This window comes from Falco biarmicus, chromosome 10 (genome assembly GCF_023638135.1).
Source record: "Falco biarmicus isolate bFalBia1 chromosome 10, bFalBia1.pri, whole genome shotgun sequence".
Classification (NCBI taxonomy): Eukaryota; Metazoa; Chordata; class Aves; order Falconiformes; family Falconidae; genus Falco; species Falco biarmicus.
The window spans coordinates 28,061,946-28,088,495 of NC_079297.1; the positions used below are offsets into that span (position 1 = coordinate 28,061,946).

The 26,550-nt window shown below is 39.6% G+C and overlaps 1 protein-coding gene across 5 annotated transcripts in view; it reads right to left on the minus strand.

Moving 5' to 3' along the window:
- The window catches only part of MICAL2 (microtubule associated monooxygenase, calponin and LIM domain containing 2), a 132,866-nt gene that overhangs the window by 65,911 nt on the left and 40,405 nt on the right, over positions 1-26,550 (minus strand). For 4 of the 5 annotated variants that reach the window (XM_056353868.1, XM_056353864.1, XM_056353866.1 and 1 more), the window contains exons 3-18: positions 22,403-22,610; positions 21,648-21,764; positions 20,388-20,489; positions 18,439-18,594; positions 17,370-17,470; positions 15,531-15,788; positions 14,600-14,715; positions 13,548-13,674; positions 13,242-13,332; positions 12,999-13,146; positions 9,521-9,720; positions 8,927-9,039; positions 4,575-4,646; positions 3,832-3,981; positions 2,579-2,683; positions 437-538 (exon numbers count right to left, since the gene is read on the minus strand). In XM_056353868.1, the coding sequence (XP_056209843.1) occupies positions 437-538; positions 2,579-2,683; positions 3,832-3,981; positions 4,575-4,646; positions 8,927-9,039; positions 9,521-9,720; positions 12,999-13,146; positions 13,242-13,332; positions 13,548-13,674; positions 14,600-14,715; positions 15,531-15,788; positions 17,370-17,470; positions 18,439-18,594; positions 20,388-20,489; positions 21,648-21,764; positions 22,403-22,610 (2,166 nt within the window). The remainder of the gene's footprint in view (positions 1-436; positions 539-2,578; positions 2,684-3,831; positions 3,982-4,574; positions 4,647-8,926; positions 9,040-9,520; positions 9,721-12,998; positions 13,147-13,241; positions 13,333-13,547; positions 13,675-14,599; positions 14,716-15,530; positions 15,789-17,369; positions 17,471-18,438; positions 18,595-20,387; positions 20,490-21,647; positions 21,765-22,402; positions 22,611-26,550) is intronic. The other variant, XM_056353867.1, reaches the window with a different exon arrangement.

Below are 26,550 nucleotides of genomic sequence, written 5' to 3' on the forward strand. Positions count from 1 at the left end.
GATGGTATTATTGTACTCAGTTTTCTTACCAAAAATATTTACAGTGGGCAGTAAGGTAAGAGAGTGCTGGGAGAAAGTGTAACGAAACATAAGAAATGCCAGACTACGCTAAGAGCTACTGCTCACAAATTCATTAGAAACTGTGAGCTACCCGTGTTTACTTAAGCACAAGACAGGGTTTATTCTAAAACATTTCTCTCATGCTCAAGTACTCTGACTGAACTTCTGATTTAGACTGGTTTTTATCTTAAATTATGCAACAACATTTAAACAAAGCTTTTTACCAGTTTCAGTGGAATCCACATAACTTTTCAGATCCACCCAGCACAAAAGGAGAGTTAAAAACAAAACCACTGCAATTTCCCAGCGCCCCCCATGAATTTTTATATATATTTTCTAACTCAGCACTTCTTTAGGTGCAAAACCTAACATTCACCTTTGGAAACTCCATGTATCCAAACATTGAGGCAAGATGCGCTGCTTTCTCTTTAATGTTCTTTTTATGGAATTCCCTATTTGCTATGGTCTGAGCTCTTTTCTGCAATAAAAGCCAGGGAAGGAATGCCAAGAAAGGAAAAAGAGAGAGAGAGATTTCGGTTAATGTCACGTACATCATCAGAACATGGCAAGTTTGTAGAAAGACTTTTTGTTGTGTTAATATAATGTAAAGTCAACAGAGAAAAAGCCAGCGTATCCAGGGAAAATACAGTATACAGATTAACATATGCAGCTAAGAGACAGAAAGGAAAATAAATCACTTGTCACCTGTTTCATTTTTTCCTCCAGGTGCTGAAGACGCTCAAGCACTCCAGAAAGTACAAATGCAGCAGAACAGGCAGATGCGAGATTTTCAGAGGTTTCTGACAGACTGGGATGGGTATCTGGTTTTTGTACAGTCTTTGCTCTCCTGGCCATATGATCAGAACCATTCAAAGACTGTTTGGATTCCCTGACCTCGTGTTCACTCCTAGCTACCACCTGAAACTGGGAAACACTCGAAGTGAAAAAAATCTGCTTTCTGCACTACCATGCATTATATGCAGCTTTTAAGGATGCTTCCGAAAGCGCAGCACAGTCATGCACATAACTAGAAATAAAATGTTCTCACATCACTCTTTGCATACTGTCTATGCCTCTCTGATTCTTGTGTACATGCACTGAAATATATCAGTCCTACGTAACTTAGGCAGGTCTTGACATCCTTCTCTAGGTTTGTGTCAGTTTTTACAAATAAGCCCAGAGAGCATCAGTACAGAAGAACATGACACTACATGGCCTTCTAGGGTTTCCAGCACAGGTCTGGGGTGTTTTGGTGTTTGTTCTTTTTTTTTTTTTTTTTTTTTTTTTTGCATCACATCTGCCTGAAACTTAACTTAGAATCAAATTGTAACAATATCAACAGTGTTTCTTGGCATAATTCTAGATCTAGTTCATAGATCATAATTCATAGATCTAGTCTGACTCAAGTCAAACTGTAATGTATTTCAGATTTGAAGCATTTTTCTGAGGAGTTTAGAATAGGTCTCTGAATTTGAATCTTGATATAAAATAGCTTTTGAAGTAAATTAAACATTTGATCCAGAACAGCTTTATCAAATTCAGGTCTTAAAAATCACCTTCCAGCTGGTCTTTTCATGACAGTTTTCTACTTAATCCTAACTGTCCAATTCAAATAAATACACAAACTTTCCAAATTTCTCAGAATTAAAATTAAAAACCCTAACACAAATCAACTTGCAGTGTGCTTCTGATGTTTCAAGGTAGCGTGCCTGCCTTTAAAGCAATTCTCAACCAGTTTATAAAACTGCATTTTTCATCAAGTTAATCTGCAGATCTCCACACACTATGCAGATCTCATTTCACTGCTGACTGCTCTTGAAATGACACTACAGGATATTTACTTCCATTTAAAAATCTAATGTAAAAAATGCATGTCAATAGTATTTGATATGAGATAGCTTTAATTGCACATACTAAGAGGAAAATTTGGACAATGTATTCAAAAATTTTGCCCCATGTATAAGATGCTGCAAAAGACCTTTCAGCAGAAATTCTTATAACAAGTTCTACTTTAAAAAAAATAAGAAAAACTTGGGCATCAGTATCAGTTTTTCAATGTAGCTTTTATTTTAGATGTTTTTGCCACATTTCTCAAGGTGGAAAACTCCCTTTGCCTTATCATTACAACAGCCCAAAGAGCCAAGTACGTGCACAGACAAATTTTCAGGCACTGCTGCAGTTTTCTCCCATGTTAAATGTAGCCATGTAATTATATTTATACAATTTGGAGTCTAGATGTGGTAACACAGAATGTTTTCACATTACACACCTATGTTTTTAGGGCTTTTTCCACACAATTACTAATTCTTTCAAATAGTTTTCTCATTGGTCAAGCAGGTGTAAAATAACCTTAAACTTTAATGGGGTTTTCACAGTTCTCAGGTAAATATATCTGTTAACTCTGCAGATTAGATTCAAATAGTGTTTTAAATATTTTCTGTAGTTACACAATAAGATTGAGTTCCCAGCGGTGAGAGGAATAGTGTGCTTGTCAGGTGTTACCCATATGAGTTCCTACCTGCCTTTTTGGTTGAGGTGGAAGAAGACTTGGATCCTTAGGTTTAGCAAAGCGAGGATTAACAGGAGGGTCAGAAGAAGGCAGGGCTGGTCTATCTATCAGCTCCTTGTGAAGCATTTTTAAAATTATAAAGACAGAATGGGGAGAAAAAAGGAAAACAGTATATAGGATTCAAAGATCTTCTGAGGCAGAAAGAAAAAAAGCTGCTTTTAAAGACTATGGAGCTTAACAACATGTTTTACAGATTTTGTTACCTACCCATTTCATTAACTACTTCTACCATCAAAGACATACTTAAAATTCAGCACATTCAGTATTCTTTAAGAGAGGTTATGATCAAAACGTAATGCATAAAGGCTTCCTTCAACATGGCCAAGCAAACCTCTGTACACATATTGCAAGCAGAAAGCTCAGGGCACTGACAAGTATCCAGGCAGAGGGCAAACAACAGTAGTTCACAAACTGATAAAGTCACTTAACATCTATAAAGCCTACACTTCTGGAGGACTTACATATCTAAATAAACAAATGGATACAAGCACAAAGAATTAAGAAAGTCACCTCCCTTCACAGAACCTTGACACCTTGCTCATCCTTCCTTCAGCTTTTTTAGGTAACATACCCAAACTCAGCTGACTCAAGCCATCTCACTGGCTAAAGTGTGATTTTGAGCTTATCATGCCTATGTTGACAGCACGGGATTATTTTACAATCACCACTAGTCACACTAAGAACACACCATGAAAACACTGTAGAACATACAAATTATGTCTACTTCAAGAATGGAAATGGCAGCTGGACACATCTTGTAAAAGATTATGTTCCCTTCTTACGCTTTCTAAATTTTCCACAAAGAAAGATTCCACTGGATATGTAGTGTCATATATTCATAGAATATAGGAAAAAGAAGTCCTCCTGCCATACTATATGCAGCCAGCTTAGACTTCCACACAAAGCAAAAATTCTACAGACTGGCTTACAAGAGATTTCTAGACACTGCAATTCCCCTAAGCATCATTAATATAATAGATATTAATACAGTATATTAATATGCATTGGTCAGTCTGTATTAGTCATATTTGTTCGCTAAATATCGAGAGGAATACCTTTAATTTGCATTAAGTATTAAAAAAAGACAACCCACTTCAAATGCCTAACAAGTCCATTTTTTCCCTTGGAAATCTGCATTATGTTCAGAAGGAGGGACTAGAGTTTGATTTCAGGGATTAATTTTATGTTTGTCTATGACCTACCTGCCTCCGAAAAATTGTATTTGGAGCGTTCTCTTCAAACTTTGCCAACAGTTGAGTCGCCATTGATTTAACTTTATTCTGGTTTGTTCCTTCTCTGACATCACTCTGTTCTTTCCCAGTATTTGTCCCTTGGCTTGAAAAGCCTGAAGCCTGCAAGGAAACAAAAACTGTATTTTTCTTGAGCTTGCCTATGACTCTCATGAAGAGAGAAAATCCTTACCAGCAGAGGGTGAAAGGAAATATAGTTTACGGTATATTAAAAATTACACTGTTCAGCATGCAGAAGTCACCAAAAAAATATTTTCTTTGGTCCCAAAGTTCAGTAAAAAGGGAACATTAAGCAGCGCTGGTGATGATAAAGCAGAATCACAAGGTCTAATCACAGGGGAGCAAGGAAACAAGCTGCAACGCAAACTCTTCAAACAAAAACTTGTTTAAACAACTGAGTTGGGGAAAGGAAACAAAATTAAATGAAACCAAACCCCAATACCTTAAATGGTCTTGGGTCAGAAAGAAAACTATTGCAATTGAGGTAACGGTCCCCTCCCTACCAAATGATTTCAATAAATTTAGCTCCTCTTTAGTGCACACTATAGTCAATTCAAGGTTTTAAGGGGAGAGTGAGAGTTTTTTGTTCCCACCAAGCATTAGAGGCCAAGCCCTGCCCTCCCGACTCCTGCTGCTTCCTCAGCTCTGATGCAGCTCAAGGAGCTGGATATGTGTGGACACCACTGAACACCAACCTCCTCAAAGACACCAAAAAGACCTTTTCGACGTCTTTTGTTAGTCTCATTTTCTTCCGTTTTCCCTTCAACCTGAAACGGTAAAGCCAAAACAAGTTCTGTGGGTTACCGCAGCAGTTACCAGATTTACCCAAGCAGTCCCTCCCAGGACATCAACTTTCCTAACCAGGCAAGTGTGATCTGGCCTGTGTTAAACCGGGCAAATGGGTAAGCAGCACCAGCACGTGGGGGTCTTCACTACACTGGCGCACCTCGTTAGCCCCCAGCCCCGGCTCAGCAGGATCATACCTTATGTGAGGAGCCTGGTGGCCCACGAGGCGGTTACCACGTATGTAAAAGCTGCCTGTAACCCCTGACTGGGAGCTCTCGCTGGACCCATGGATGAAAATACACGCTCGTGCACTTTGTGGAACACAGGCCCTACTACAACGCTGGTACTTGCTTTTTCCTCTTTCAGTACTGAATAGTTTATAATCCATAAAGCACTAACACATCCTTGAAGAAAAAGGCATTACAGCAGCAGCTATTCTGTGAATTTTTATCTAGACTACACTGGTTTCCAGATGAGTAACGAAATCCAGAAACCCCTCACTCTTTCACTATAGCCTCATCTCTTTCAACCTAGACATCTTCATGCAGATCATGTGTTCGTGGTGCAGACATATCTCCTTTCTTGGAGCAATTATTGTCTGCCTTAAAGGTCTGTCTCCCTTGCAACATTCATCTCCCTGACTATGGTTTTACGTTACAGTACTTAAGCAACCAAATTGCCTATTTTGTACTGAAGCCATGCACATACTTAATTTACTTCATACTCAGTTTGCACAAACCTGCACAGTAGTCAATGCTTAAAAATTTGTATCAGTTCTTATTAAATTCAGTCTTGAAGATTTGGTACAATGGAGAGAGTTTTTTTGTGTGATAAATGTCATGTTACGTTATACTTTATGAACAGTAAATTACATTCCACTTATTTGCTTTTGCCCACGCTGTAAGTTAGTGATTGTTCAGCCAACTTTAAAAAAAAAAAAAAAAGAAAAAAAAAAAGAATAAAGAGAGAAAGATCAAAGAAAACAGGCTTCCTTTTTACATATAGACTGTTTGTAATAAATCATTATGCAGTGAATAGAAGTAATCCCAAACAACTTCTGGGCAAACACCAAAAGAATCAGATGACAGTATTTTGGTTACTTTGTATGCTTTGGTACATTGTCTTTCAAGCACCAGCTCTCAGTAACCTAACTTTTCACTACCTATAGTCATTAGTCTACCAAGGAAGAGTGAACAACATAACAGCACAATGTATTCTGCATAATAATCTGTACCACATAAAAGCAGAATTGCCTAAGTGAATGGAGCAAACAAGATGCTGCTTTTCAAAAAAAAAATCTTACATAAAGAACTTTCATTAACATATTTACAAAGAAGTGAAAGACAAAGCAATTTAATTGCCTAGCAAAATGCCAAGAAAAAAAGACTGTGCCCTTTATTGTGTAAACACCTCCATTCATTTATTAGTCTGGAGCACAGGAAATCTCAGTTCCTCTCCAGCCTGGCTGACACTTGCAGGAGAATGGAAAAAATTATCCAGCCCAGCACAGGCTGCCAGAACAGCCACTGCCACAACAGCACCTGGCCCCCGCGTTCTGGTCTCCCACAGCCTGAACCTGGATAAGGATCCCTCTTCCAGCCGAACAAAAGGACAAACTAGACGATATGGGAAGTTCACTGAGTGACACTCTGTTACCCTGGCTGGTTTTTGACTCTGATATTTGAGTGCTTTCCTACAGTCATACCTTGATAATGCTCTGCACACTTTTTGCAGGGGAAAGAACCATAAAACTGAAGCCACAGTCAAACTCTTAAGCAGTTGCTTTCCAAGGAGCTTCATTTCCCAGCTAGTTTCAGACAGGTCAAGCACTTGCAAGTCTCTGTCCTAACCCAAGTACTGTGTTTCTTGCTTAGCTTCATGCCCCATCCACAACAAGGCTGCAAAAAGCCTCATACAGAATAAGGTTTTGACAGAGCCGCTCCCCAAGCTGATTTGGAAAATATCACTTCCACTTCTCATGTCAAACAAACTCCTGTAGTGTGAAACCAAAAGGGGCCCATCAAGCAAATCACTTCATGCTTTCATGTCATGCCAAGAACTATGCCTCCTGTTATGACAGAAGGCTTGTTTCATGATAGGAGGTTAGTCAGAGGGCTGCATGGCTTCGTAATGGAAAGCTCTCCTCACTACTAAAACTCTGTTTACTTCTGCAAATAACCCATGGAAAAACAACAACATTGTGGTGATGAAAAAAGATTTTTCTTCTAAAGAAGTCACCCGCAAGAAAAAGCAATGTTTATTTTGCCTATTTGGTGTCTCACTGCTTGCTTAGCTGGGAAACATGTCACTTGGTTTTGTTTAGATGTGGGTGGCAGGGAAAAGTTATTTTCTAACAAGGATGTATGAGTTACTGGGCAATTATATGTCCACAGGTTTTTGGATGTGTTTGGGGATGGAAAATATTCAAGATGCAAGTCAGTCTAGGAAATATCTGGACATTCTGGAGTAATTCTTCAGATGAAAAATAAAAAAAAAAAAAAAAAAAAAATCACATTTCTACCAAATCTGAGAAGATAGCAAAAAATTTTAAAAGCAACATATTAAAATACTGAGAAATGCAAGACATACATGTACATCAAAACTTCTACTAAGGATATCTAATTCCAAAAGAAGTAGGAATATGTACTTTTGCAGGCAAAACTTAAGAGTCTTTGCATAGGTGTAAATGAAGCAATGCAGTTAAGCATTAAGGAAGTCTGTTAAAACAAACAAACAAACAAACAAAAACAACAGAGAAAGAACTTGAGAAGCTTTGTAGTGGATATACAGTTTCTGGCTAGCCCATGAAACTCAAAACCTGAAACAGTTTTGCATTAAGCCGTGTTTCAGAAAATGCAGAATTTTATTTTATTTTGGTGGAATACATGCTGCAGTCTAACTTGTACTGGTTAATCTGCAACATTGAACTTGAGACACTGCTGCCTCTAAGGCAGGTTGTGCAGACACTCCCCACTTAAAATGAAGGGAAGCTTGGCTGTGAAAGCAAAGCCCCTCCTCCAGGTGTCTTTTCAGAAGAGGACCAAGTTAATGAATAGGCAGAAGGTGAAATAGTTTATTAGTCAATAATTTCATTAGAGTAACTTTTGAATTAAATCATATAAAACCTTTGAAGTTACAATCCCTTCAGAAGCACAGACAATACTCTCACTGCTCCCAGTCCTATGCCAGGCAGCATTAACTCAGGTCTCCGTAACCCTTCAAGGCCCTGGAGTCTTTAATCACAACGTGTATGGGCATGGATGTGTTTTATACAGGGACATAAACAAAGCATGTCAATAAGTTTTCATTATTGAGAACCAAGAGAGAAAAGTATATGGGTATGACCAAGAGATCATTATCTGAGAGTCATGCTGGTCAGCCTGCCCACTGTTTGTTACCATTGCAAGCTTTACACGTCTGTAATAGTTTCAAAGCTTCCCTCCAGAACCTTGACAGCATCCACAAACTGTTCAAAATCACTGCTTCCATTAAAGGGATCACCAGCACTCCCTCCCAATCAATAAGCATTTTAGCCTACCAGTGATTATTTAAACCAATATATAATATTATGGCTGCATATCTAATTCTAGGAGTACAAAACTACAGAACTATTTTTCTTAAAGGTAGAAATACCCCAGAAAAATTCTAGACTTTCCAGTCTCAAAATAAATAACAAAAAAAAAAACAAAACCAAAAAAAAACCACAAAACAAAGGTCCCCAAAATAAAAAACTTAGCACCTAGCATCGCACAAAACCTCCTAAAAACACCTTTTGAAAAATCTCCAAAAATAAAACATAAAAAGACAATACATGTAACTGAGCCAAGATGTAAAATATTTCAAGTTGAAAATGGCAACTTATAAACACACCAAATAAAACACCCTCCTCCTTTTACTTCTACCTGCTCTGAAGATTGACATGGGCAATGGATATGAATTTTCCCAATCACACCCAAATTTTCACTGTGATCTGAAATTCTGCATTTACAGAGAATGCTTAACTGGGACTACTAATGCTTCAGCAATTTAACACTGACAGTGCTTCTGTTTTATCCCTACAAACATACTGGAGTGTGCATGTGTGTGTCAGCTTTGTTTACTGTGAAATCTTACTTAACTTTCTCAATATGTTCAAAAATCTCCTTCTACAAGTCTTCTAATAGTAGGATATACATAAAACCCTTATTTCTGAGCCTGACTGTCTTTTTTCATCTTTTTAAGAAAGAAAGATTTGTAGAGCAAGTCTTCCTTCACAACTTACCTTTGGTACTCGTTTTCTTGGTAAAGTTAAATTGATATAATTATTAAAGATGAAGTTTGATGATTTTGCTGAACAAAGATCATTATTTTCTCCATTTTGCTTGTCATCAGCATCTGTTCAAAAAACAACTGCTTAGGATATTTATTCAGATCTATTCTTTTTAATACTTTGACTAAGCCAGAACTTTCTTACATAAGTGAAATAAAAGTGAAAACATACAATGTAGGGTGGCTTTTTAAAAAAGGAAGAGAACCACCCAGGAATGAACATGCCATATGCAGTCATCCTTACCAGAGAATCACTCTAATGACCTGATACATGAACTTCATGATGTCAAGCAGCAGTTATCCAGCTGCTCCTGTTCTCTGAAACCAGCAAGGACCCACAAAAGCTTAGTCTTTCATCAAGTTTTTCCCCCTTTCCCTTTTTAAGCACAAGGTAACTATTGCAGACAGAATCAAGCATGCTCACATGCCAGAACGGCTCAGCTGGGAAAGGACTCTTGGCTCAAGAGCGGTGCTTGTAAGCAGCCTGGATGAAGTGCTTCCACTCCCCAAACTTGCACAAATTAAGAGCAGCCAGGGTTCACCTTACCTACTGCCTGCAGAGGTGTGCCCCTGAACAGTTCATAAAACTTGGAGAGGTACATGACCATGCTGAGCTTGTCGGGCTCCCCGGCCGACCCCACCTCCTTCCCCGTGGTCACAGGGGGGATCCCAAACTCCTGCTCAGCAACGTCAAATGCCAGCTGGTTGTTTTTGACAACGTCCTCTTCGTTCAGAGCATCAAAGTCGCTGTGGGGACAACACACTGGCATCAGCGGTGGTTTGCTCTCTGCTCCTCCTGGAAACACACAGTGCTCACTTGCCCTTGGAGAGGTGCAGAACAGCACCATGAATGAGGGCACAAGCATTTCACTGGGTCAAAGCTACAGAGCCTACATAATGCCAAAGGTAAGAGTCCCATACAAAGCCTGTTATTACAAATCCTGGCTTTGCCAGAAATGTAATTTAAAAGCTATATCACTGAACTGGATTTTGATGTAGTCCCATGAAAAAGGATTCTCTTACTTATGCAGAAATGCAATTCCTCCTCAGAAGTGCTAAGAAATGTTTTTGCTCTCCAAATACAGCTGTACTACTACAGATTTCACCTGTTAGTAACTGACATTTTAGTTTCAATTAGTTCTATAAATCACAGCCAGAAGGGGTAAATTTAGGCTAGCATTTTAGGAAACAAACATGTTGTATGTGTGCACACACACATGCACAGGCACTACCTTTCTTTCTAAGGTGTTACACACACAGTTTGAGTGAGGACCTCCTGTCCACGCCATAACTGAATTTAGCAGTGCACAGAAGTACATCACACATCTGGAACTGCGTTATCCATTCTCTAATCCATTTTCTATGGGACCTATTCTAAGACTCTGATCTCTTGAAAAGCTTCCAAAATTCATGATTAAAATAAACATGTGAATAAATTACAAAGCTGCAGGCAGGGTAGTTTGTTTCTCCTCATAAGGAATGTGAGGTTTTGATCCCCCAAAGAATTTCTCTCCCCCGAACCCCACCCACCCACTCACCCTATTTCTGGAGCCAGGGGGCTGCAGGCAGCCCTCCACCCCAGCCCTGCCTGCACCTCACAGGCAGCTGCCTCTCTTGCCTGCCCAGCTTTCATCTGGTCAAGTCCTTCAGCAGTCCCATTTAATACAAAAAGCCAACAAGATCTGAACACAATGTTAATTAAACAGCAGGAGGTCTGTTAGCTCAGGAAGATAAATCTATCAACTTTCTAGAGACAGCAATGCTTAAGAGACATGCTTTCCACAGACAGCAAAGGTTACTTTGCCTTCTACACTCTCTTTCTCTCCCTCATACCCACAAAACCATCCATTATTCCCTTTTGGTTTTTTTTCGAAACTAACCCAAGGCAAAAAAAAGTATCTTATTCTTTCAATCTGGCAAACTCTTCCTCTGCAAAGCTGTACAAACAAGCACCCTGGGTATCACTCCTATTTTTTGCAACTTATCACACCTCATAAGGGAGCTCAATCATTTCTTTCATTTATCCACAATAAAGAGAAGCTGACAATAATTCATATGTGACTCCTAAGTCTGTGTAGGAAGGCAAGAGAATGCATCCACTGCATTTTGGAGACTGGTGAGAGGACAGATGAGTCACTACTGCATCAAGCATCTCCCACTGCAGTCTCCTGGAGAAACTGGCTGCGCCTGGCTGGGACAGGTGTATTTTACGCTGCGTTAAAAGCTGGCTGGCTGGCCAAGCCCAAAGAGAGGTAGTAAATGGAGTAAAAACCAGCTGGCAGCCGGTCACAAGTGGTGATCCCCAGAGCTCAGTACTGGGGCCAGTCCTGTTTAATATCTTTATTGATGATCTGGATGAGGGGATTGAGTGCACTCTCAGTAAGTTTGCAGAGGATGCCAATCTGGGCGGGAGTGTTGATGTGCTGGAGGGCAGGAAGGCTCTGCAGAGGGATCTGGACAGGCTGGACCGATGGGGTGAGGCCAGTTGTGTGAGGTTCAACAAGGAGAAGTGCCAGATCCTGCCCTTGGGTCACACCAGCCCCACGCAGCGCTACAGGCTGGGGGCAGAGTAGCTGGAAAGCTGCCCAGAGGTAAAGGACCTGGGGCTGCTGCTTGATGGCTGGCTGACCATGACCAGCAGTGTGCCCAGGTGGCCAAGGTGGCCAACAGCATCCTGGCTTGTATATGAAACAGCGTGGCCAGCAGGACAAGGGCAGTGATCATCCCCCTGTACTCAGCACTGGTGAGGCCACACCTCAAATCCTGTGTTCAGTTTTGGGCCTTTCACTTCAAGGGGACATAGAGGTCCTGGAGCGTGTCCAGAGAAGGGCAGTGAGGCTGGTGAAGGGTCTGAAGCACAGCTCTTACAAGGAGTGGCTGAGGGAACTGAGGGTGTTCAGCCTGGAGAGGAGACTCAGGGGGGACCTTATCGCTCCCTATAACTCCCTGACAGGGGCTGTAGGCGGGTGGGGGTCGGTCTCTTCTCCCAGGTAACAAGCAACAGGACAAGACGAAACAGCTTCAGTCTATACCAGGGAAGCATCAGGCTGGATATTAGGAAAAATGTCCTCACTGAAAGTGTGGTGAAGCACTGGAACAGGCTGCCCAGGGAGGTGGTGGAATTGCCATCCCTGGAGGTGTTTAAAAAACATGTAGATACGGTGCTTGGCAACATGCTTTAGTGGCAGACTTGGCTGTCCTGGGTTACCCGTTGGACTTGAGGATCTTAATGATCTTTTCCAACCTAAATGAGCCTATGACTCTAAGTAGGCCCAGCAATTGCCATTTCCTTACGCCTGTTTCCTGACACACTGATCCTCTGATATCTAGCCAAGGAACCTCACAAATCAGGTCTTGTAGGGTTAAAGACCCCAGAAACACTATCAAAAGGGGAATGCTGGCTTACATTCAATCCCTAAAGCAGTTAATTTTCAAGAGCCACCCCTTGTTGCAAAGCCCATGTGCAAGGGCACTGCGCTCTTCTGGACAATGAGTTGTGCAAAACCACCATCTCCTGTGCACCTCCATGGCCCAGCATTTCCCTACATGACTGTCACAGCAACCACTACAACACACAGAAGATGGCTCATTTAAGGCTCATCCAGGTATTTCTGTAACTCAGGACTGTGCCATTATGGCTGTGGTTTTAAACATACACTAAAAACCTGTCTCCAGGGACTTGGGAATGTAACTCTCACATTCTTCAAGCACTGCAATTTTTGTTTTAAATAGCTATATGACTCCCACAAACATGATCATAAGTCATAAGGTTCAAAGCCTTCCTAGCTCTTTGAAAGCATATATATTTCATTTTAAATGGCATGCAAGGACATAAAGAAAAAACAAAGCAAAACCAACCCCACCCTCTCCATCCCCCAAACCTGGCAATGGTGTGCACCTCCATGTAAAAACCAGCAATAGAAGGGGACTGTAGAGTATCAGCGTTGTGCTAGTTGGTCTTACACTATACTTTGGTAAATGCTTAATATATCCAACACTCAACAAGATCTACAGATGCCACTTACATGAGGTCAGGTCTGAAGCGATGGATAATTGCACACAACGCAAGGCCACTTTTCCAGGAGGTAGTCAGGTCTGTGACGTTAACGTTACGGTACCCTTCTGTCTGTTTCTGACACCAGGTCAAAAGCTTGTTAGGTCGAATATCTGACTCTGCAGTTACAGTGGAGAGCAAGCATTTCAGTCAGTTTTCATATGTTCAGAAAAGACCAAACATTAAGCCACAGCAAACATGAGATGTCGCATACCATGCCTTGAGAGATTCACTGATCTTCTAATGGAGCTTACTCTTTCAAGAGGACATTGTTGTAACTCATTGGTAACGTACAACTGTCTCACCTACAAGTAAGAGCAATTAGCAGCATAATGTTAGAATTGCTTGGAGATTTAAAAAAAAAAAAAAGTTCTATTTTTAGGTTAACTTTACCAACAGCTGGTTCTAAATTAAGGAGTGTCCTGCAGATTTTGCTTATGCACTACTTGCAGCCCTATTTCTCCTGGACAAAAAAGAAGAAAGAACTGTGATTTCACAAGCAAGACTTATAAGTACTAACCTGGTGAGGTCGAACACAGCTTGAGTTCAAGTTTGGATATCTTGTTCCTGGGTCAATTGTATACTGGTCAAAATTCTTGTTAATATTTTCAGGGGTAGTCTGAGGCAAGAGTCGATAAATGCTCTCTCTTATAGAGAAAAAAAAAAGATACAAGAGAGATTGATTAAAGTAAATATTTATTATAAAAAGAGTTTGGAGGATTTTGCAGCTGCCTCCACCTTATTTTGATTCTGCCAGGACAAGTGTTATGCAGTAAATGCATAATGCAGCCATTTCTTATCGCCACTCAGCAAAAGAAGGATGCCAGACAGAAAAAGGACAACAAAAAGACTGACTCTTAGAAGTTATGTCCATATTTTCCTGAGGCAGGAAGTGAGCAAGAAAAAGAAGGGGGGAAGAAGAAAGAAAAAAAAAAAAAAAGGAGGTTACATCATTCAGTCATCTGGTTTTGCTTTAACATCCACCCAAAGAGTAACTTCTTTACCACATAACAGCACTAAATCCTGTCATTCTGCAATTCCTATAACCACCACAGCCTTTTTTATTATGCTGTTCAATTTTCCATTTGGGAATATGCTGTGTTTGAGTCATACCACAGGCTTCTATCTTAAAACTTCTGAAAGCACTGTACTGAGTAATCCTTCTACTTGCATTACCACAGCCATGACTATTTCTATTATATATCTGCCCCGAAACAGTCTGGGCAGCTGTAGCAGAGCAGGGGTAATTGCCATCAGGACCAAAGTCAGCAACTTCAACCATAAGACCATGGTGACACCAGGATTGCTGGTGTATTTAACAACAGATTTTTTGCTCTGGTCAAAGAGAGTTACATACAGAAGCTTATGATGCAGCATTATAGCAATTCTCCTTTGCTACACATTTATCAGTCTCAATGATGAGGGCATCATCATTTACTAAGCTAAAATGCAGTGTTAAAAATCAGGTATCAACTATGAAAGCTGTTAGTGCTAAAGTATTTATTTAGACTTGTTTCAGGATTTGGCTTTAAAGCAACTAGAAACTATGGAGAAGACAAAAGCAGCACTCACCGTTCAGCAAGAATTTCTAACGGGGGTTTTCCTTGAGCCCAGCTCCGCACCATCCATGCAGTATCAAAAGCAGCTAAGAAGCCTCTTGCACAGCCAGTACCCATTGGCCAGAAGGGCTGTAAAGAAGCATTTACATTGTAATTCCTTGTATTTCTTAAGGTCTTATTACAAAAGTAACTTGCAATGTGAATTTGGAGTCCAGAGTTCCATACTGACTTAGCAAAGTAGCCCAGAAAGAGTTAAAAAACACAGTCAACTCTAGCAGTTTTCAGACGTTTCTGTCCTCCAGCTCTTAGGTAATGAAAAAGACTGGTTTCACTTTTTCTCTTTTTAACTTCTACATTTGAAAGTAAGTTTCTTAACCTCAAAAGTTAAAATCTGAGAAAAAAAAAAAAAAAGACTCAATACTCAAGAATTTGTCAAGCAAAAAAAGGGACAAAAGATGCCTTTCTCTCATCTCCTAATTTTGCTTTGGATTGATCTTTTCAAACACTTCAGGCTGTCAGCGTGAGGTTAGAAAAAAAAAAAAAAACAACCCTACCAAATTTGTTGCCACATACATTTTTCACTTCAGAAAGAGAAAATATTAAGGCAAAGAGACTGCAATAAAAATGTGGACCAAGTTTTTCTCTATAATGGAAAAATTATGCCATGCACCCAAGCTGAGGACACAGCTCAGTTTTCAGACAGAAATACAACTTGCATCAAGCAAAACAGGATCTCAGCCAGAGACTGCCAGCCAAGCGCTAGTTATGACATGAACTATGGCACACACCAAAAAAAAGGAGAGAGAGGGAAAAAAAATATTCTAAAGAGGGTACCATTGTTTCAGGACATTTAAGAGAGGATGGTTTGTTTTGGTGGGTAGACTGAACGTCTGGATTAAGAAAAAAATAAAGACAGACTACTTGAAAGACATTCCAAGATATACCTCAAGCAAACTATCTCCAACAAGTGCCACCAGGAGCTGATGTCTGTGCCTCTCTCTCACTAGTGCAGCATTTTCAGATGCATACATGGAAGTGAAATCAAACATTGCTACGTCTGGTTGCCCATAGTGGTTAATTGCAAAATCCAAGGAAGGCAGCTGGTAATTGGTGGCAAAGTCAGCAGCTTCTCTGGCGTAGGACAGCAAATTGCTCTGGTTCACGTTTTCCCCACAGAGGAGAAACTCAGTATCAATATAGTCCTGCAAGGAGAGAAGCATGTAGGATTATATAGTGCCAACTATCCTCTCTGGATTGGAAGGTTGCAGTTCCATAGCATGAGTGGCAACCACATATCTCACAGCATAATGAACCACATGAGACTTGTCACCTCCTCCAGAAAGTTAATACACAAATGTAGATTACTGTACCATCCCAAAACAGGAACCCTCTATGCCAACACTAAATAAGCAGCTTTATTTACAATAGAGTATTATAGTGCCTCCCAGTTCCTCAGTTATGTGTTATTTGCATAACATTACTTCCCTCCCATCAAAAGATGTTATCAACATCACTGTAATGATTTTTTGTATGTGTGGACCCCACATCTGAAACCACATGAGAGCACAAATACCAACATACTGATGATATAACTTGCAGGTCTCAGCCTGAAGGTTTAACTCAACATCTCAATAACAACACATTCAAACTGGGGTCATAGAAGCTTTTCTATTGTTCTGGTTTGGGCTTTTTTTGGCCGGTGTGGTGAAGAACCCTGCCTTTACAGGTCACCCTACTTAAAGCCAGTGAAGAGGCAGTATCTATTTACAGCTTAAGCATGGATGAGACCCCTAATCACAGGGATGATTCCACAGAAATGCTGTTAGCCCAGCTGTTTTAAACTTTTATTCGACTCAGACATGAGCAGGTCAGAAAAACAGCTCTGACAGGCCACAGCTGCAGCTGCTTTTCTCCAAACTGCTCACCCACTTCTTGGGACTGCCCCCACCTACAAACACCAGCTCCTCAAGTCCAGCTGCTCTGCCCTGGGAGCCCATCCTCCAAAAGGGCAGCAAACTGTGGCACTGAGCTTAGTGGTCCCATCAGAAAGCCAAAAAGCCATCTAATAGCTCCTCAAAAGTACTTCCTTAGGGAAATTATACTTGACTGTTTTGGCACTGCCTTACTTCATACAGAAAACCTGACCTTTCTTGGGTTTCCAGGAAGAGAAATTTAAAACAGTGCCAAAATACTTTCTAGAAACAAATAAAAAAAAAAATAATACCCCTACACCTTGCAGAAGGAGGAAAAAACCAAAAAAATCAAAGAAAACAAAGTAATACTAATTAAAAAAAGGCCTCAAAGTCCCAAGTACCTTTAAAGTTCAGGCCACCATGTTTATAGCCACCTTCTACCATGTTTCACCCACTTTAGAGAATTTGCAATTTAGCCTAAGGTAGGTTTTAATGCTTCCTTATTTGCCTGATAAAACTGGACATAGCTGTGCTAAGTTCAACTTTAGATAAATGAGGTTTTTATTTTCTGGTGTAATGACCACACCATGTACTGCTAAGGTGAGTCAAGATCCCATTTCAGCCAGTTTCATAACCACAAATTTAGGAAGTATTGTTTTCAGTTCTCTGCAGAAACTTTGTGCTGACTGGAGAAAAAACCAAAACAACAAAAAAAACCTCAGAATAAGATCTAAGTGATCTGAGCCTTAATGAAGTGGTCTAGTAAGTCTATAAACACCCTCTATAACATGGAACAACATTTATGCAGATGTTCACACTTATTCTGTGCCAAGTAAATAAAATAGGGGTTTAGCCAGCATTTTTACATACATTAATAATCACTCCTTTGTCCAGAAGACTCTGCTTTTTTGCTGTCATCACAAAATAATGAGTGCTATCTTTATAGTAAACAATATTCTCCAGGTCAATTCCTGAAAAGAGATAATACATTTGTTACTAAGTACAGCCCATTGCCTGTATCATTTACTAACAACATGTGATTGATCCCCACAGGTGCATTTTCTTCTTGGTACAAATTCACTTTCCCAGCTGGGATGAAGCATTAGTGGACAATATGCTATAAAACCAAACAAAAGAAGAGACTGGCATTACCCCACCAGAGTTTGCCTCAGCATAATTTAAAATTATTTAGCACCCTTTTAAGGAACAGCTAGTTAAGGACAGCCTTAATCTTCCAAGGTAGAAAAGGGGAACCAAGGGAACAAAGTGCTTTTTAGGTTGCTAGGGCTCTGGCATTGACTCTAACCAGGAGTTGTGGTTGATATTATAATAATAAAAATAAGTTAAAAAAATAAAAGAAACTCAGCTGTAAATCAAGAACGGAATTGCTTGTACTGACAGTGGATGCAACTATTCTGAAACCTCTTTCCATAAAAATGTATTTCACAGTTTATATTTTAAGTATTTGAGGCAGATTTCCTGTCTAGTTCTTTTCAGTTTATCAGATCTACATATCAAAAAGCAAGAATAAAGTCCTCCCAGAAGGGCAGAGCCTTTTTCACAGAGTGTAAGCTGTTCAGTATGTGAATGGATACAAACAAAACAAACCATGTCTTAAGGGAAATCTCTGGGCACTGAGAACACTTCTAAATTAGTTCAACATAGCAGACATTTTTACAGTTAGGAAAAAATTAAACATTATAACAAGTCATGATGTGGCAGTGTCCAAGCTAAAAAAAAAAATAATAATCCCACTGTACCATAAATGGACACCTCCATCTGCAAGACTCTTGACATCAACAGCATTTAATCACTTGGGGTTTTTATACAGTATGTTTAAATCAATGTTAATAGGAATAGGAAGGTGGTCTAGCACATAAAGAGTTCCTCTACTACCTCTTATATTTGGTTGTGGAAAAAAAAATGAGGATGCACCCACCCGTTTCTTCTTTAAGATCCTGGAAGAACTTCTGATTGAAGATGAAAGCAACACCACTAATTTCTTCTACCTTGGCTTCTGCAGTTGTATTTCTGTTTATAAAATTGGCAGTGATAGCTATAGCCAGCTTTCCACGAAACTCCTTCCTCCTGAAACCTGTCAAGCAAAGTAAAACATTAAGAACACTGGAAACTTCATGATGGACTTTCAGGGAGGGTCAGCTCAAGGCAGCTCAGTATTACATTTCAAACAACAAACCATCAGCAGATTCCATCATTCCTCCAATGCAAAGAGTCATTTCTCCCCAGTTCCAGCTGCAAAACTGGAGCTGTACTGCATTCAAGATGAAGTCTCATTAAAAAAAAAAAAAAAAAAAAGTCTGGAGGGGAACTATGGAAGGCTGTTGAGCATGGAAAGAAGTTAAGGACAAATGATGACTGAAGAAAATCAGATTGGAAATAAAGCAGATCAAATTTAATGGAGGAAAACATTTTTAACAGGCTAAATAGCAAGTAAGAATTTTGTTCTATAGGTGGTAAACAAAAAAATATGCAAGAGATCAGCAGACAAAAGCAGCAGAGAAAGATCTGAAAAATAGAAACCCCTATAACAGTGCTTAGGTGCAGACACTACCAGCTAATGAGGTTCTTCAAAGACATTAGAGGTTGAAAAATATTCAAGGGCTTAACTGTTTCTACTTCCAAAGTGAGACTGACCGCAAAGTTACTTGCTCTCTCGCTCCACCCTAGCTTCCTCTTTACACAAAAAAAAGCCCGCTAAGCCACAATCTTGCAATCACACTTTTTTTTTTCCCTCTTTGCCTTCTCTTTAAGTAAATTCTGAAGTAGGACAGAGGGTCTTTAGAGTATTTTTAGCCAATTACAGATGATCTTTCATAGAATACCTGTATTTTCTAAGAAATAAATCACCTATGAATTTTTGTCTCTGTGCTTCTTGATATGCTCTTGTTACTTCATTGGGATAGATCTAATACAACAACACCAGCTTCTGTATGTAAACAATCTTCAGTGCACCAAATATTCCCTTAGATCCTGGTACGACAATAACCATTAACTTCCCAGTAGAGTCTGCAGCTGAGGTAAGAATAATTTTGCTTTGCTGATACCTGATTATTTAAAGTCTTTTATGGGAGATAGGTGGAAAATAGCGTGAGGAATTTTCTAATAGAACATTATAAGGAATTAACTTTAAGCATATTGTGGCTGGCAGATACAAGAATAAACAGACAAACTATGAAGCAAATAATAAAAAAGGAAACGGTGTACTTAGTGAACTGAAACTAACACAGATATAATTAAAGCTACAAGGGGAATATATAATTAACACGTTTGTTCACGTGGTACAGGAGCAGCTTAGCTAGTGTCTTGCTAAGAGCGAGCTCAGGTGGTCTGAATTCTCCACAGTGACTCAAGTTCATGAAGCATTCCTGTCCTCTTCCCCCACACCTTGGAGTTACTTACTATCTTTTGGTATCCAAAAGTAACTGGTTCTAAAGTTAAGTCACCTCTATAAAGGAGCGATACCTCTGATGCCTTCATTAAATACCTGGCAGTCACATTTTAGTCATTATTTCAAACACAATAGTGCACATTTATGGCACAATAGCAAAGACTATGCAATTCCTGACATGTATCTTGTCAGCCTCCTTAAAGTTAAATCGTCATAGCATTACTTAACCTTGAAGCAAGCCCAACGGCATCATGATGCATTTTATAGGTAACGCAGATACACAGTGTATCTGCAGTATATCAGTAATTATATTAAATGTCTTTATTTTGAGCTACAAATTCACAACAAAAGCAGAAGATAACAGAATAAATAGTTCCCACACAGACTTGGGTAGATTGCTTTGTGTTCTCCTTTGACTTTCAGGCCTTCCAATATACTCTAAAGACCATTAATAAGGATAAAAGCAGGTATTCACCTACCTTCTAACGTGTTCCTGCGGCCATCTGCACCAATAATAACATCAAACTCATACTCTGACAAAGGGTGATCCATGGGGAGAAATTCAGCCCTCCAACCAATCTCTAAGAACGCAAAGAAGAATATTTATTCATTCTTCAGTCATACAATGGAGATGTGATTTCAGAGTCTGAAGAAAGGGCAATAAGATAAATGGTCCGTTTCTCATTCAAAGAGCTGAATTCTGCTTTGGTCTGATGGAGGGAAGTTCTGCTGCAGTCCAAGCTACATTCAGGCTGTATTACAGGGTGTCAGGCTTGTAAACTGACAATAAAAGAAATGGAAGGCTTCATTTGGATCACCTAATGCACTAAGCTTCCACTCAGACCCATATCACAAGAATACACTTAAGCACTTCATTCTCATAGAAATAGCCCCACAGTTACTTTATCAGGACAGTACATATATGCAGTTACAGCAAGGAAGGGCTACGTATTAAAAGAAGAAACATAGCATTTCATCGTCAATACTTTTAATTGTCTTCTAAACAGAAATTAAATGGAAGCATACTCACAAAGCTCAATTAGATCTTTGCGTTAACACAATGCTAAATGAGATCTTTGCATTAACACAAAGATGGTTATGTGAAAATGTTTTTATTGTCCATATAAAAATTAGATATGCTTAAACTACTTAAAACTATATTTATCCTACTGACACTATATGACCCTTTCAAGAGATAGCCCAGCATTTTAGTCACAGTAAAATTTTAAAATACTCTATCTGCTGCTACACCCTAAGTGCTAATCTTAGAAAAAGAAACAGAAAAAAAGAATGACAAATCTTTCTCTATTTTGTTTAAAAATCCTGCATAAGATGGCTGATAAGATTCTGTGTGCCAGTGGGAGTTATATCAAATGTGAATGCAAAATGAGGCCCAGAAAGCTTAATCCATCCTCAATATTTATATTATCAATCAAAAATTGTTTTTGCAAGAAGATACCAAAAAGCCACACCAGACTCCCTACAAAGCCTCAAACGCATGCCAGAAGGCATAGCGCAAAACCTCAACATCTCAGACTGGGTCGTATTTTAAGAATTATCAGTGCTCTGTCACAATGATACTTATCATCCTTACGACTGCATGTAGCAAACCTAGCTGAGTAAGAAGGGCAAAACCTCCCATTTCTTTCACCAAAATTCAACTACCCTGAATGATTTCATATAATGTCTGTCATGAAAAGAAGTTACTGTGAACAGAACTACTTTATGATAAACAATACTTTGGTTTTCTTGGTCTTCAGGAGGTTCCAGGACTTTCGTGAATTCTAGATTCACATGGATTTCAACTCCTAGTATAAGTGCAACTTTGAAGAGGATAAGTTGAAGCTGTCGAATACCTGTAGACAACAAGAAACAAAGTTGCATTTAATATGCAAGTAATCACAGCTGCTACTGGCATGCCACTGAACTGATATTCGTTGTCAACATAAGCATGCAGTATTATTTCTCATAGTGTGACAAATGCAAATGTAGCAGCCACCACAGGATGCTGTTCTCTTCCATCTCATTTTCCTCTTGCAGCACAGTCTCATAGGTAATGAAACTAATTTTAGTGGGTTTCTTAGAATATTTTTTTAGAGTTTTCCTTCTTAATGATATTTAAAGGATCTGCTACCAATATATTGACCATATTAGGATGGAAAATTTTAGAGCGTATTGCCCTGTAAAATAGCCCATTTTTGTATATTTTCTCATTAGATTAAGGGTTGCGTCTACCTTCAACATACCAGAATCAATATCAATATCCTTCATACTCTGTAATAAAAACTTACTGTTTAACAAAACCAGACCAAGAGAAAAGCTGCTCCATAAGACTGTCATTTGTTCAATTGTCATTTTGGATAAATGAGAGCATTTTTCTTCATCTGTGTGTGTGTGTGTGCATGCACTTGTGCATGCCAAATAAAGTCTCCACTAATCTTCTGACCTCAGCACACCTCTTATCTGAACAGTGCCCATGCCTTGAGATACTTACTGATGTGATCAATAGATCCTGCACAGAATTTTCCATAAAATTTCTTTGCTCCCAGTCCCCGGAGGTCGTGAATTGTAAAAGGCCAGAGATGCAATACATTGTTTCTTGAAAAAGTGTCCCGCTTCTCCACGACAACGACTTTGGCTCCCAAGAAAGCAAGTTCTATGGCAGTCCGCAAGCCACATGGGCCACCTCCAATAATTAAACACTAGCAGAGAAAAGAAGGAGTCTTACATGGAGTTTTGTTTTGACTTCCACACGGTTTCCAACTTACTCTATTAGTACGACCTGATAGTCAGACAGACTTACTCTACTGAGAGTGTGTTCATCTACTTAAATCAATAAACATTCAGATTTTTTCACATGTGGTGTTCAGTCAATTTATACAAGAGGACCATCTGCTTCGTGCAGACATAAAAGCATCTGACAAAAAGCTGTAATAGAAGAAACAGCAAAAAGCCAAACACTTTTGAGCATCTCCTTGTACCTAATTCACACTTTGTGTTTCAAAAGCACTCGCAGTAAGCAGGATTACAGCTACATAAAAGGGAAGGGAAAGGAAGTAAGTGGTCTTGGTGTAGGCTTTTTTTTGTTTTAAAGGGGAAATCGGTGCACAGTGTTAGACAAATCTATGACAAGCCAGTAGCTTTACAGTATTAGCTATTCTCTCTCTCAGGCAAGGGCTTTTCCTGAATATAGCAGCCTAGTTTACCTACTGCTGTAAAGCTGGGCATGTCAAGAGCAGTCAACAGGCCTGTCGGGCTTCACCAGAGCCAGGGAACTTAGCTTTCCTATTCCATGTCACCCAGTGATCAACATTCTCGCCTTCAGGTCAATCACATTTAAATTTGGGTATCCTCAGGGGAATGGCTTCAGAAATTATTACAGAGAATTCTCCCCCAAATTTTAGTTGACAGCTGTAAGTTTTCACAGACTAATGAGCAAAGGATTTCCAGGAAGCAAACTCATTAAAACCTAAACATATCTAATGCTTATGTTTTCCTGACTGCTTACTAAAAACTAATTAGAAACAGTCTTATAGCTGGACAACATTGCTGTTCTGCACCTCCCCCAGGCACCCCCCATGGCCCCGAGACCCCAAAACCCCACACAGATTCACAAACTCTATGCCATCGGTTCAAGCACCGGGCTGGGGCAGGGAGAAACGAGGTGGCCTGAGCCGAGGGGAGAGCTGCCAGGCTGAGCTGCGCCGCGTTGCAAATCCAAACCCATTATCTCACACACCAGACATGCTCCTGTGCGTCCCGCACACATAGCCAGACAGTGATTACAGTTTCAAAGCAAGAACGGACTCTATCTGGAGGCTCGTTGGATACGAGTCTGGTTCCCATTACATTTCAATTTCATAAAATAGAGTCATTTATTCTGGTTTGTTCGTCATTTGTTTACAAATTTAACAACTTAAGCAAAAATTATCTGGTGCTGACTTTTGCCCATGACTTTTTTGTCCGACCCAACTGTAAAAGTGCAAAAAAAATTTTTTAATTGAATAAATAATTCCAAGAAATCCCACTGAAAGAAAAGTTCCTGTGAGGTGCTTTTGCTTTAGGCAAGTGTTCTGTTCACCAGAGATCTTAAATAAGTTAAAGTTAGGCTGTTGCATTAGCCACTTGGCTTTATTCCTCTTAAAAGAACATATTTAATTCATAATTTGAGAAGAACTCTCCTCTCTGCATGCTAAGTATTAAGAAAACCTCAACAGATGTAATTATATAAAAGAAGAAAATGGAGTGCAGATGTTATCCTGACTGAAGAGGATCACTGGTGGAGTCTGGGTCAGCTCTTTCCTTACACATGGTTGTTGTGATTAACATGGGAGCTCTGAGCTCTGACAACTATGTGACTGCCTTCACAGCTACACAGTTTTCCAGCAACGTTTAGCAAGCAGAAATATTTTACAAATAAAGACCATACATGGTTTGATAAGGTGAGGTTGTTTTTTTTGGCTAACAAACTGTAATGTATATAAATACAGGCAACTTTTTTTTAAAAAAAGCAGTCTTTTGAGATTAGTCATAGTAGATCCTGCCAAGTAATAAAACCCACACAGAAAATGCTGTTAGTTCCTCCTGGTGCTCTGCAACACAGTATGTTACCATTCTAAGGAGGATTATTCCCTTTCCCCTCCTCCTACCACCACTGACAAAATATCTTCCTAATTGCCCAGAGACACTGAAAATGGTTGTATATTTGTCATCATACACGCTTACTGTCCATAAACACCCTTATCTACGTCTCAGAGCTATTTGTTCTTTGATTTAATAAGGACACTTCCTGCTGGTGTAGAGCTTACTTTTGACACTTTGTCAGCTTTTTTGAAACTTTTGGGGTCAAAACCAGCACAAAACCCTTGCAAAGGCCATTCTTACTGTGTTTGTGTTCCTACCTTTATTAAGTAAGTGAAGCAAGCATACCACTGTCTTGTTCCTGCCCTTCCTCCCCAGCTCTCTACTTGCAAAGTCACAGGAAAAACCTTCTTGTAGTCAGTCAGCCTAGAACAAACCTTGAATGGCTTTCTGTTTTCACCTCCTGCTACCTGGCTCATCAGGGCCTGCTTCTGAAATTAATTCCTTGCAATTTAACAGCGATCACAACAACTGACAGTAGGTAGGGAAGTCTCCAACATCCTGAAATGTAACAAACAGGGCTGGACAAATGCCAAGAGCTCTTGACATCCACATGGCCATTCACAGCTCAACTGCCTTTTAATGATGCCAAATCATCTCCTAAAAAGGTAAAGGGTAACTTGACTTTTCAAAGCATCTTCCGCAAATTATTCAAAGTAACAGTTGCTGAAGAGGACTGTCAAGGAGCTTTTGCATTTCTTGTTCAGGCTGGAAATGAAGGGAGAAGGACTTGTATAGATTACAGGGCAGCTTATCCAAGAATAAGATCATGACTAGACTTCTGTGATCTGCCTGAAAATCAGTATCCCACTGGATATTACAGTACCACATTGGATGTTTTACTACTGACAGTATACCACATCAGTGCAAGATAGCCATAATGAGAGAAGGCAATTTTCTTAGTCAAAACCTCATAGTATAAAGGGCTGATTTTCTGCCTGCAGATGTATGTAAATAGTTCCTGTCAAATGAGAAGCTTCATTAAATTTAATACACTCCCCAAGAACAGCACCTGTGTTACAAGACAGGAGCAAGCAGAAGTACAGAAAGAATAAATGAGGATGGAGAAAACAACAGTTTTGCATTCATGCGGCAGATTAAAGCACATGGTTTTAAAATGCTAAGTTTCCGCCTTTATCCTTTATGAAAATAACTTATCTTTGGATATATTCCATCCAAAAACCTTACAGATGTTTAAGATCTTGAGCACAAATCCCCTAGGAAGAGGGAATGCACACACTGAGAAAGGGAGTTGTGACAAGGACTCCGACCGGGCTGCTCCCCGTCCCTGTCCCTCACCGCAGCCCAGTGCTGTGCCCTCGAGTCCCGCAGCCAAGGAGGGCAAAGCTGGGCACCACGATCATGCTGCACACACCCAGACAGCGGCTTGACCCACATGGGCACGCCTGCACTCATCACCTTGTCAGCAACAGGACCATGTAGGGTTACATACATCAAATTTCTTGCACCAAACTCCAGCTACACAGTAACCAGCAGCACTGAAGAGACTGCTCATTAAGACAAACTCCTACAAGCAACAGTCACCATAAGTACTTTTCTTCAGAATTTTATGTGAGCTACATTCACCTATTCTTCCTACAAATACTGTGGATATGAATGATATTAATTACTGATTACAATAAAGGCAACAATGAAAATTTCACACTTATGATGTAAATTATCATAATTTACGCTGGTTTGAACTGAACTTCTGCAAGAGCATTTTTAGAATACCACTTACAGAATTCCCATTGAAGAGGGCTAATGCCAGTTTACAGGCCAGTAATAGTTGCCTAGTGACAAACTTAGGATTATTTCAGTTTAAAATTATAAATATTAAGTAAAGCATGGAAATTTTTGTACTTCAGAATAAAACATTAATAAGCCCATGCATATTTTATAAAAGTTGTCTACTTCAGCTGCTGAGCAAATACTACATTCCTACGGCATTGTTAAAAAGTACTGTACTTTTTCCTAAAAGATAATTACTTGTTTCTGTAT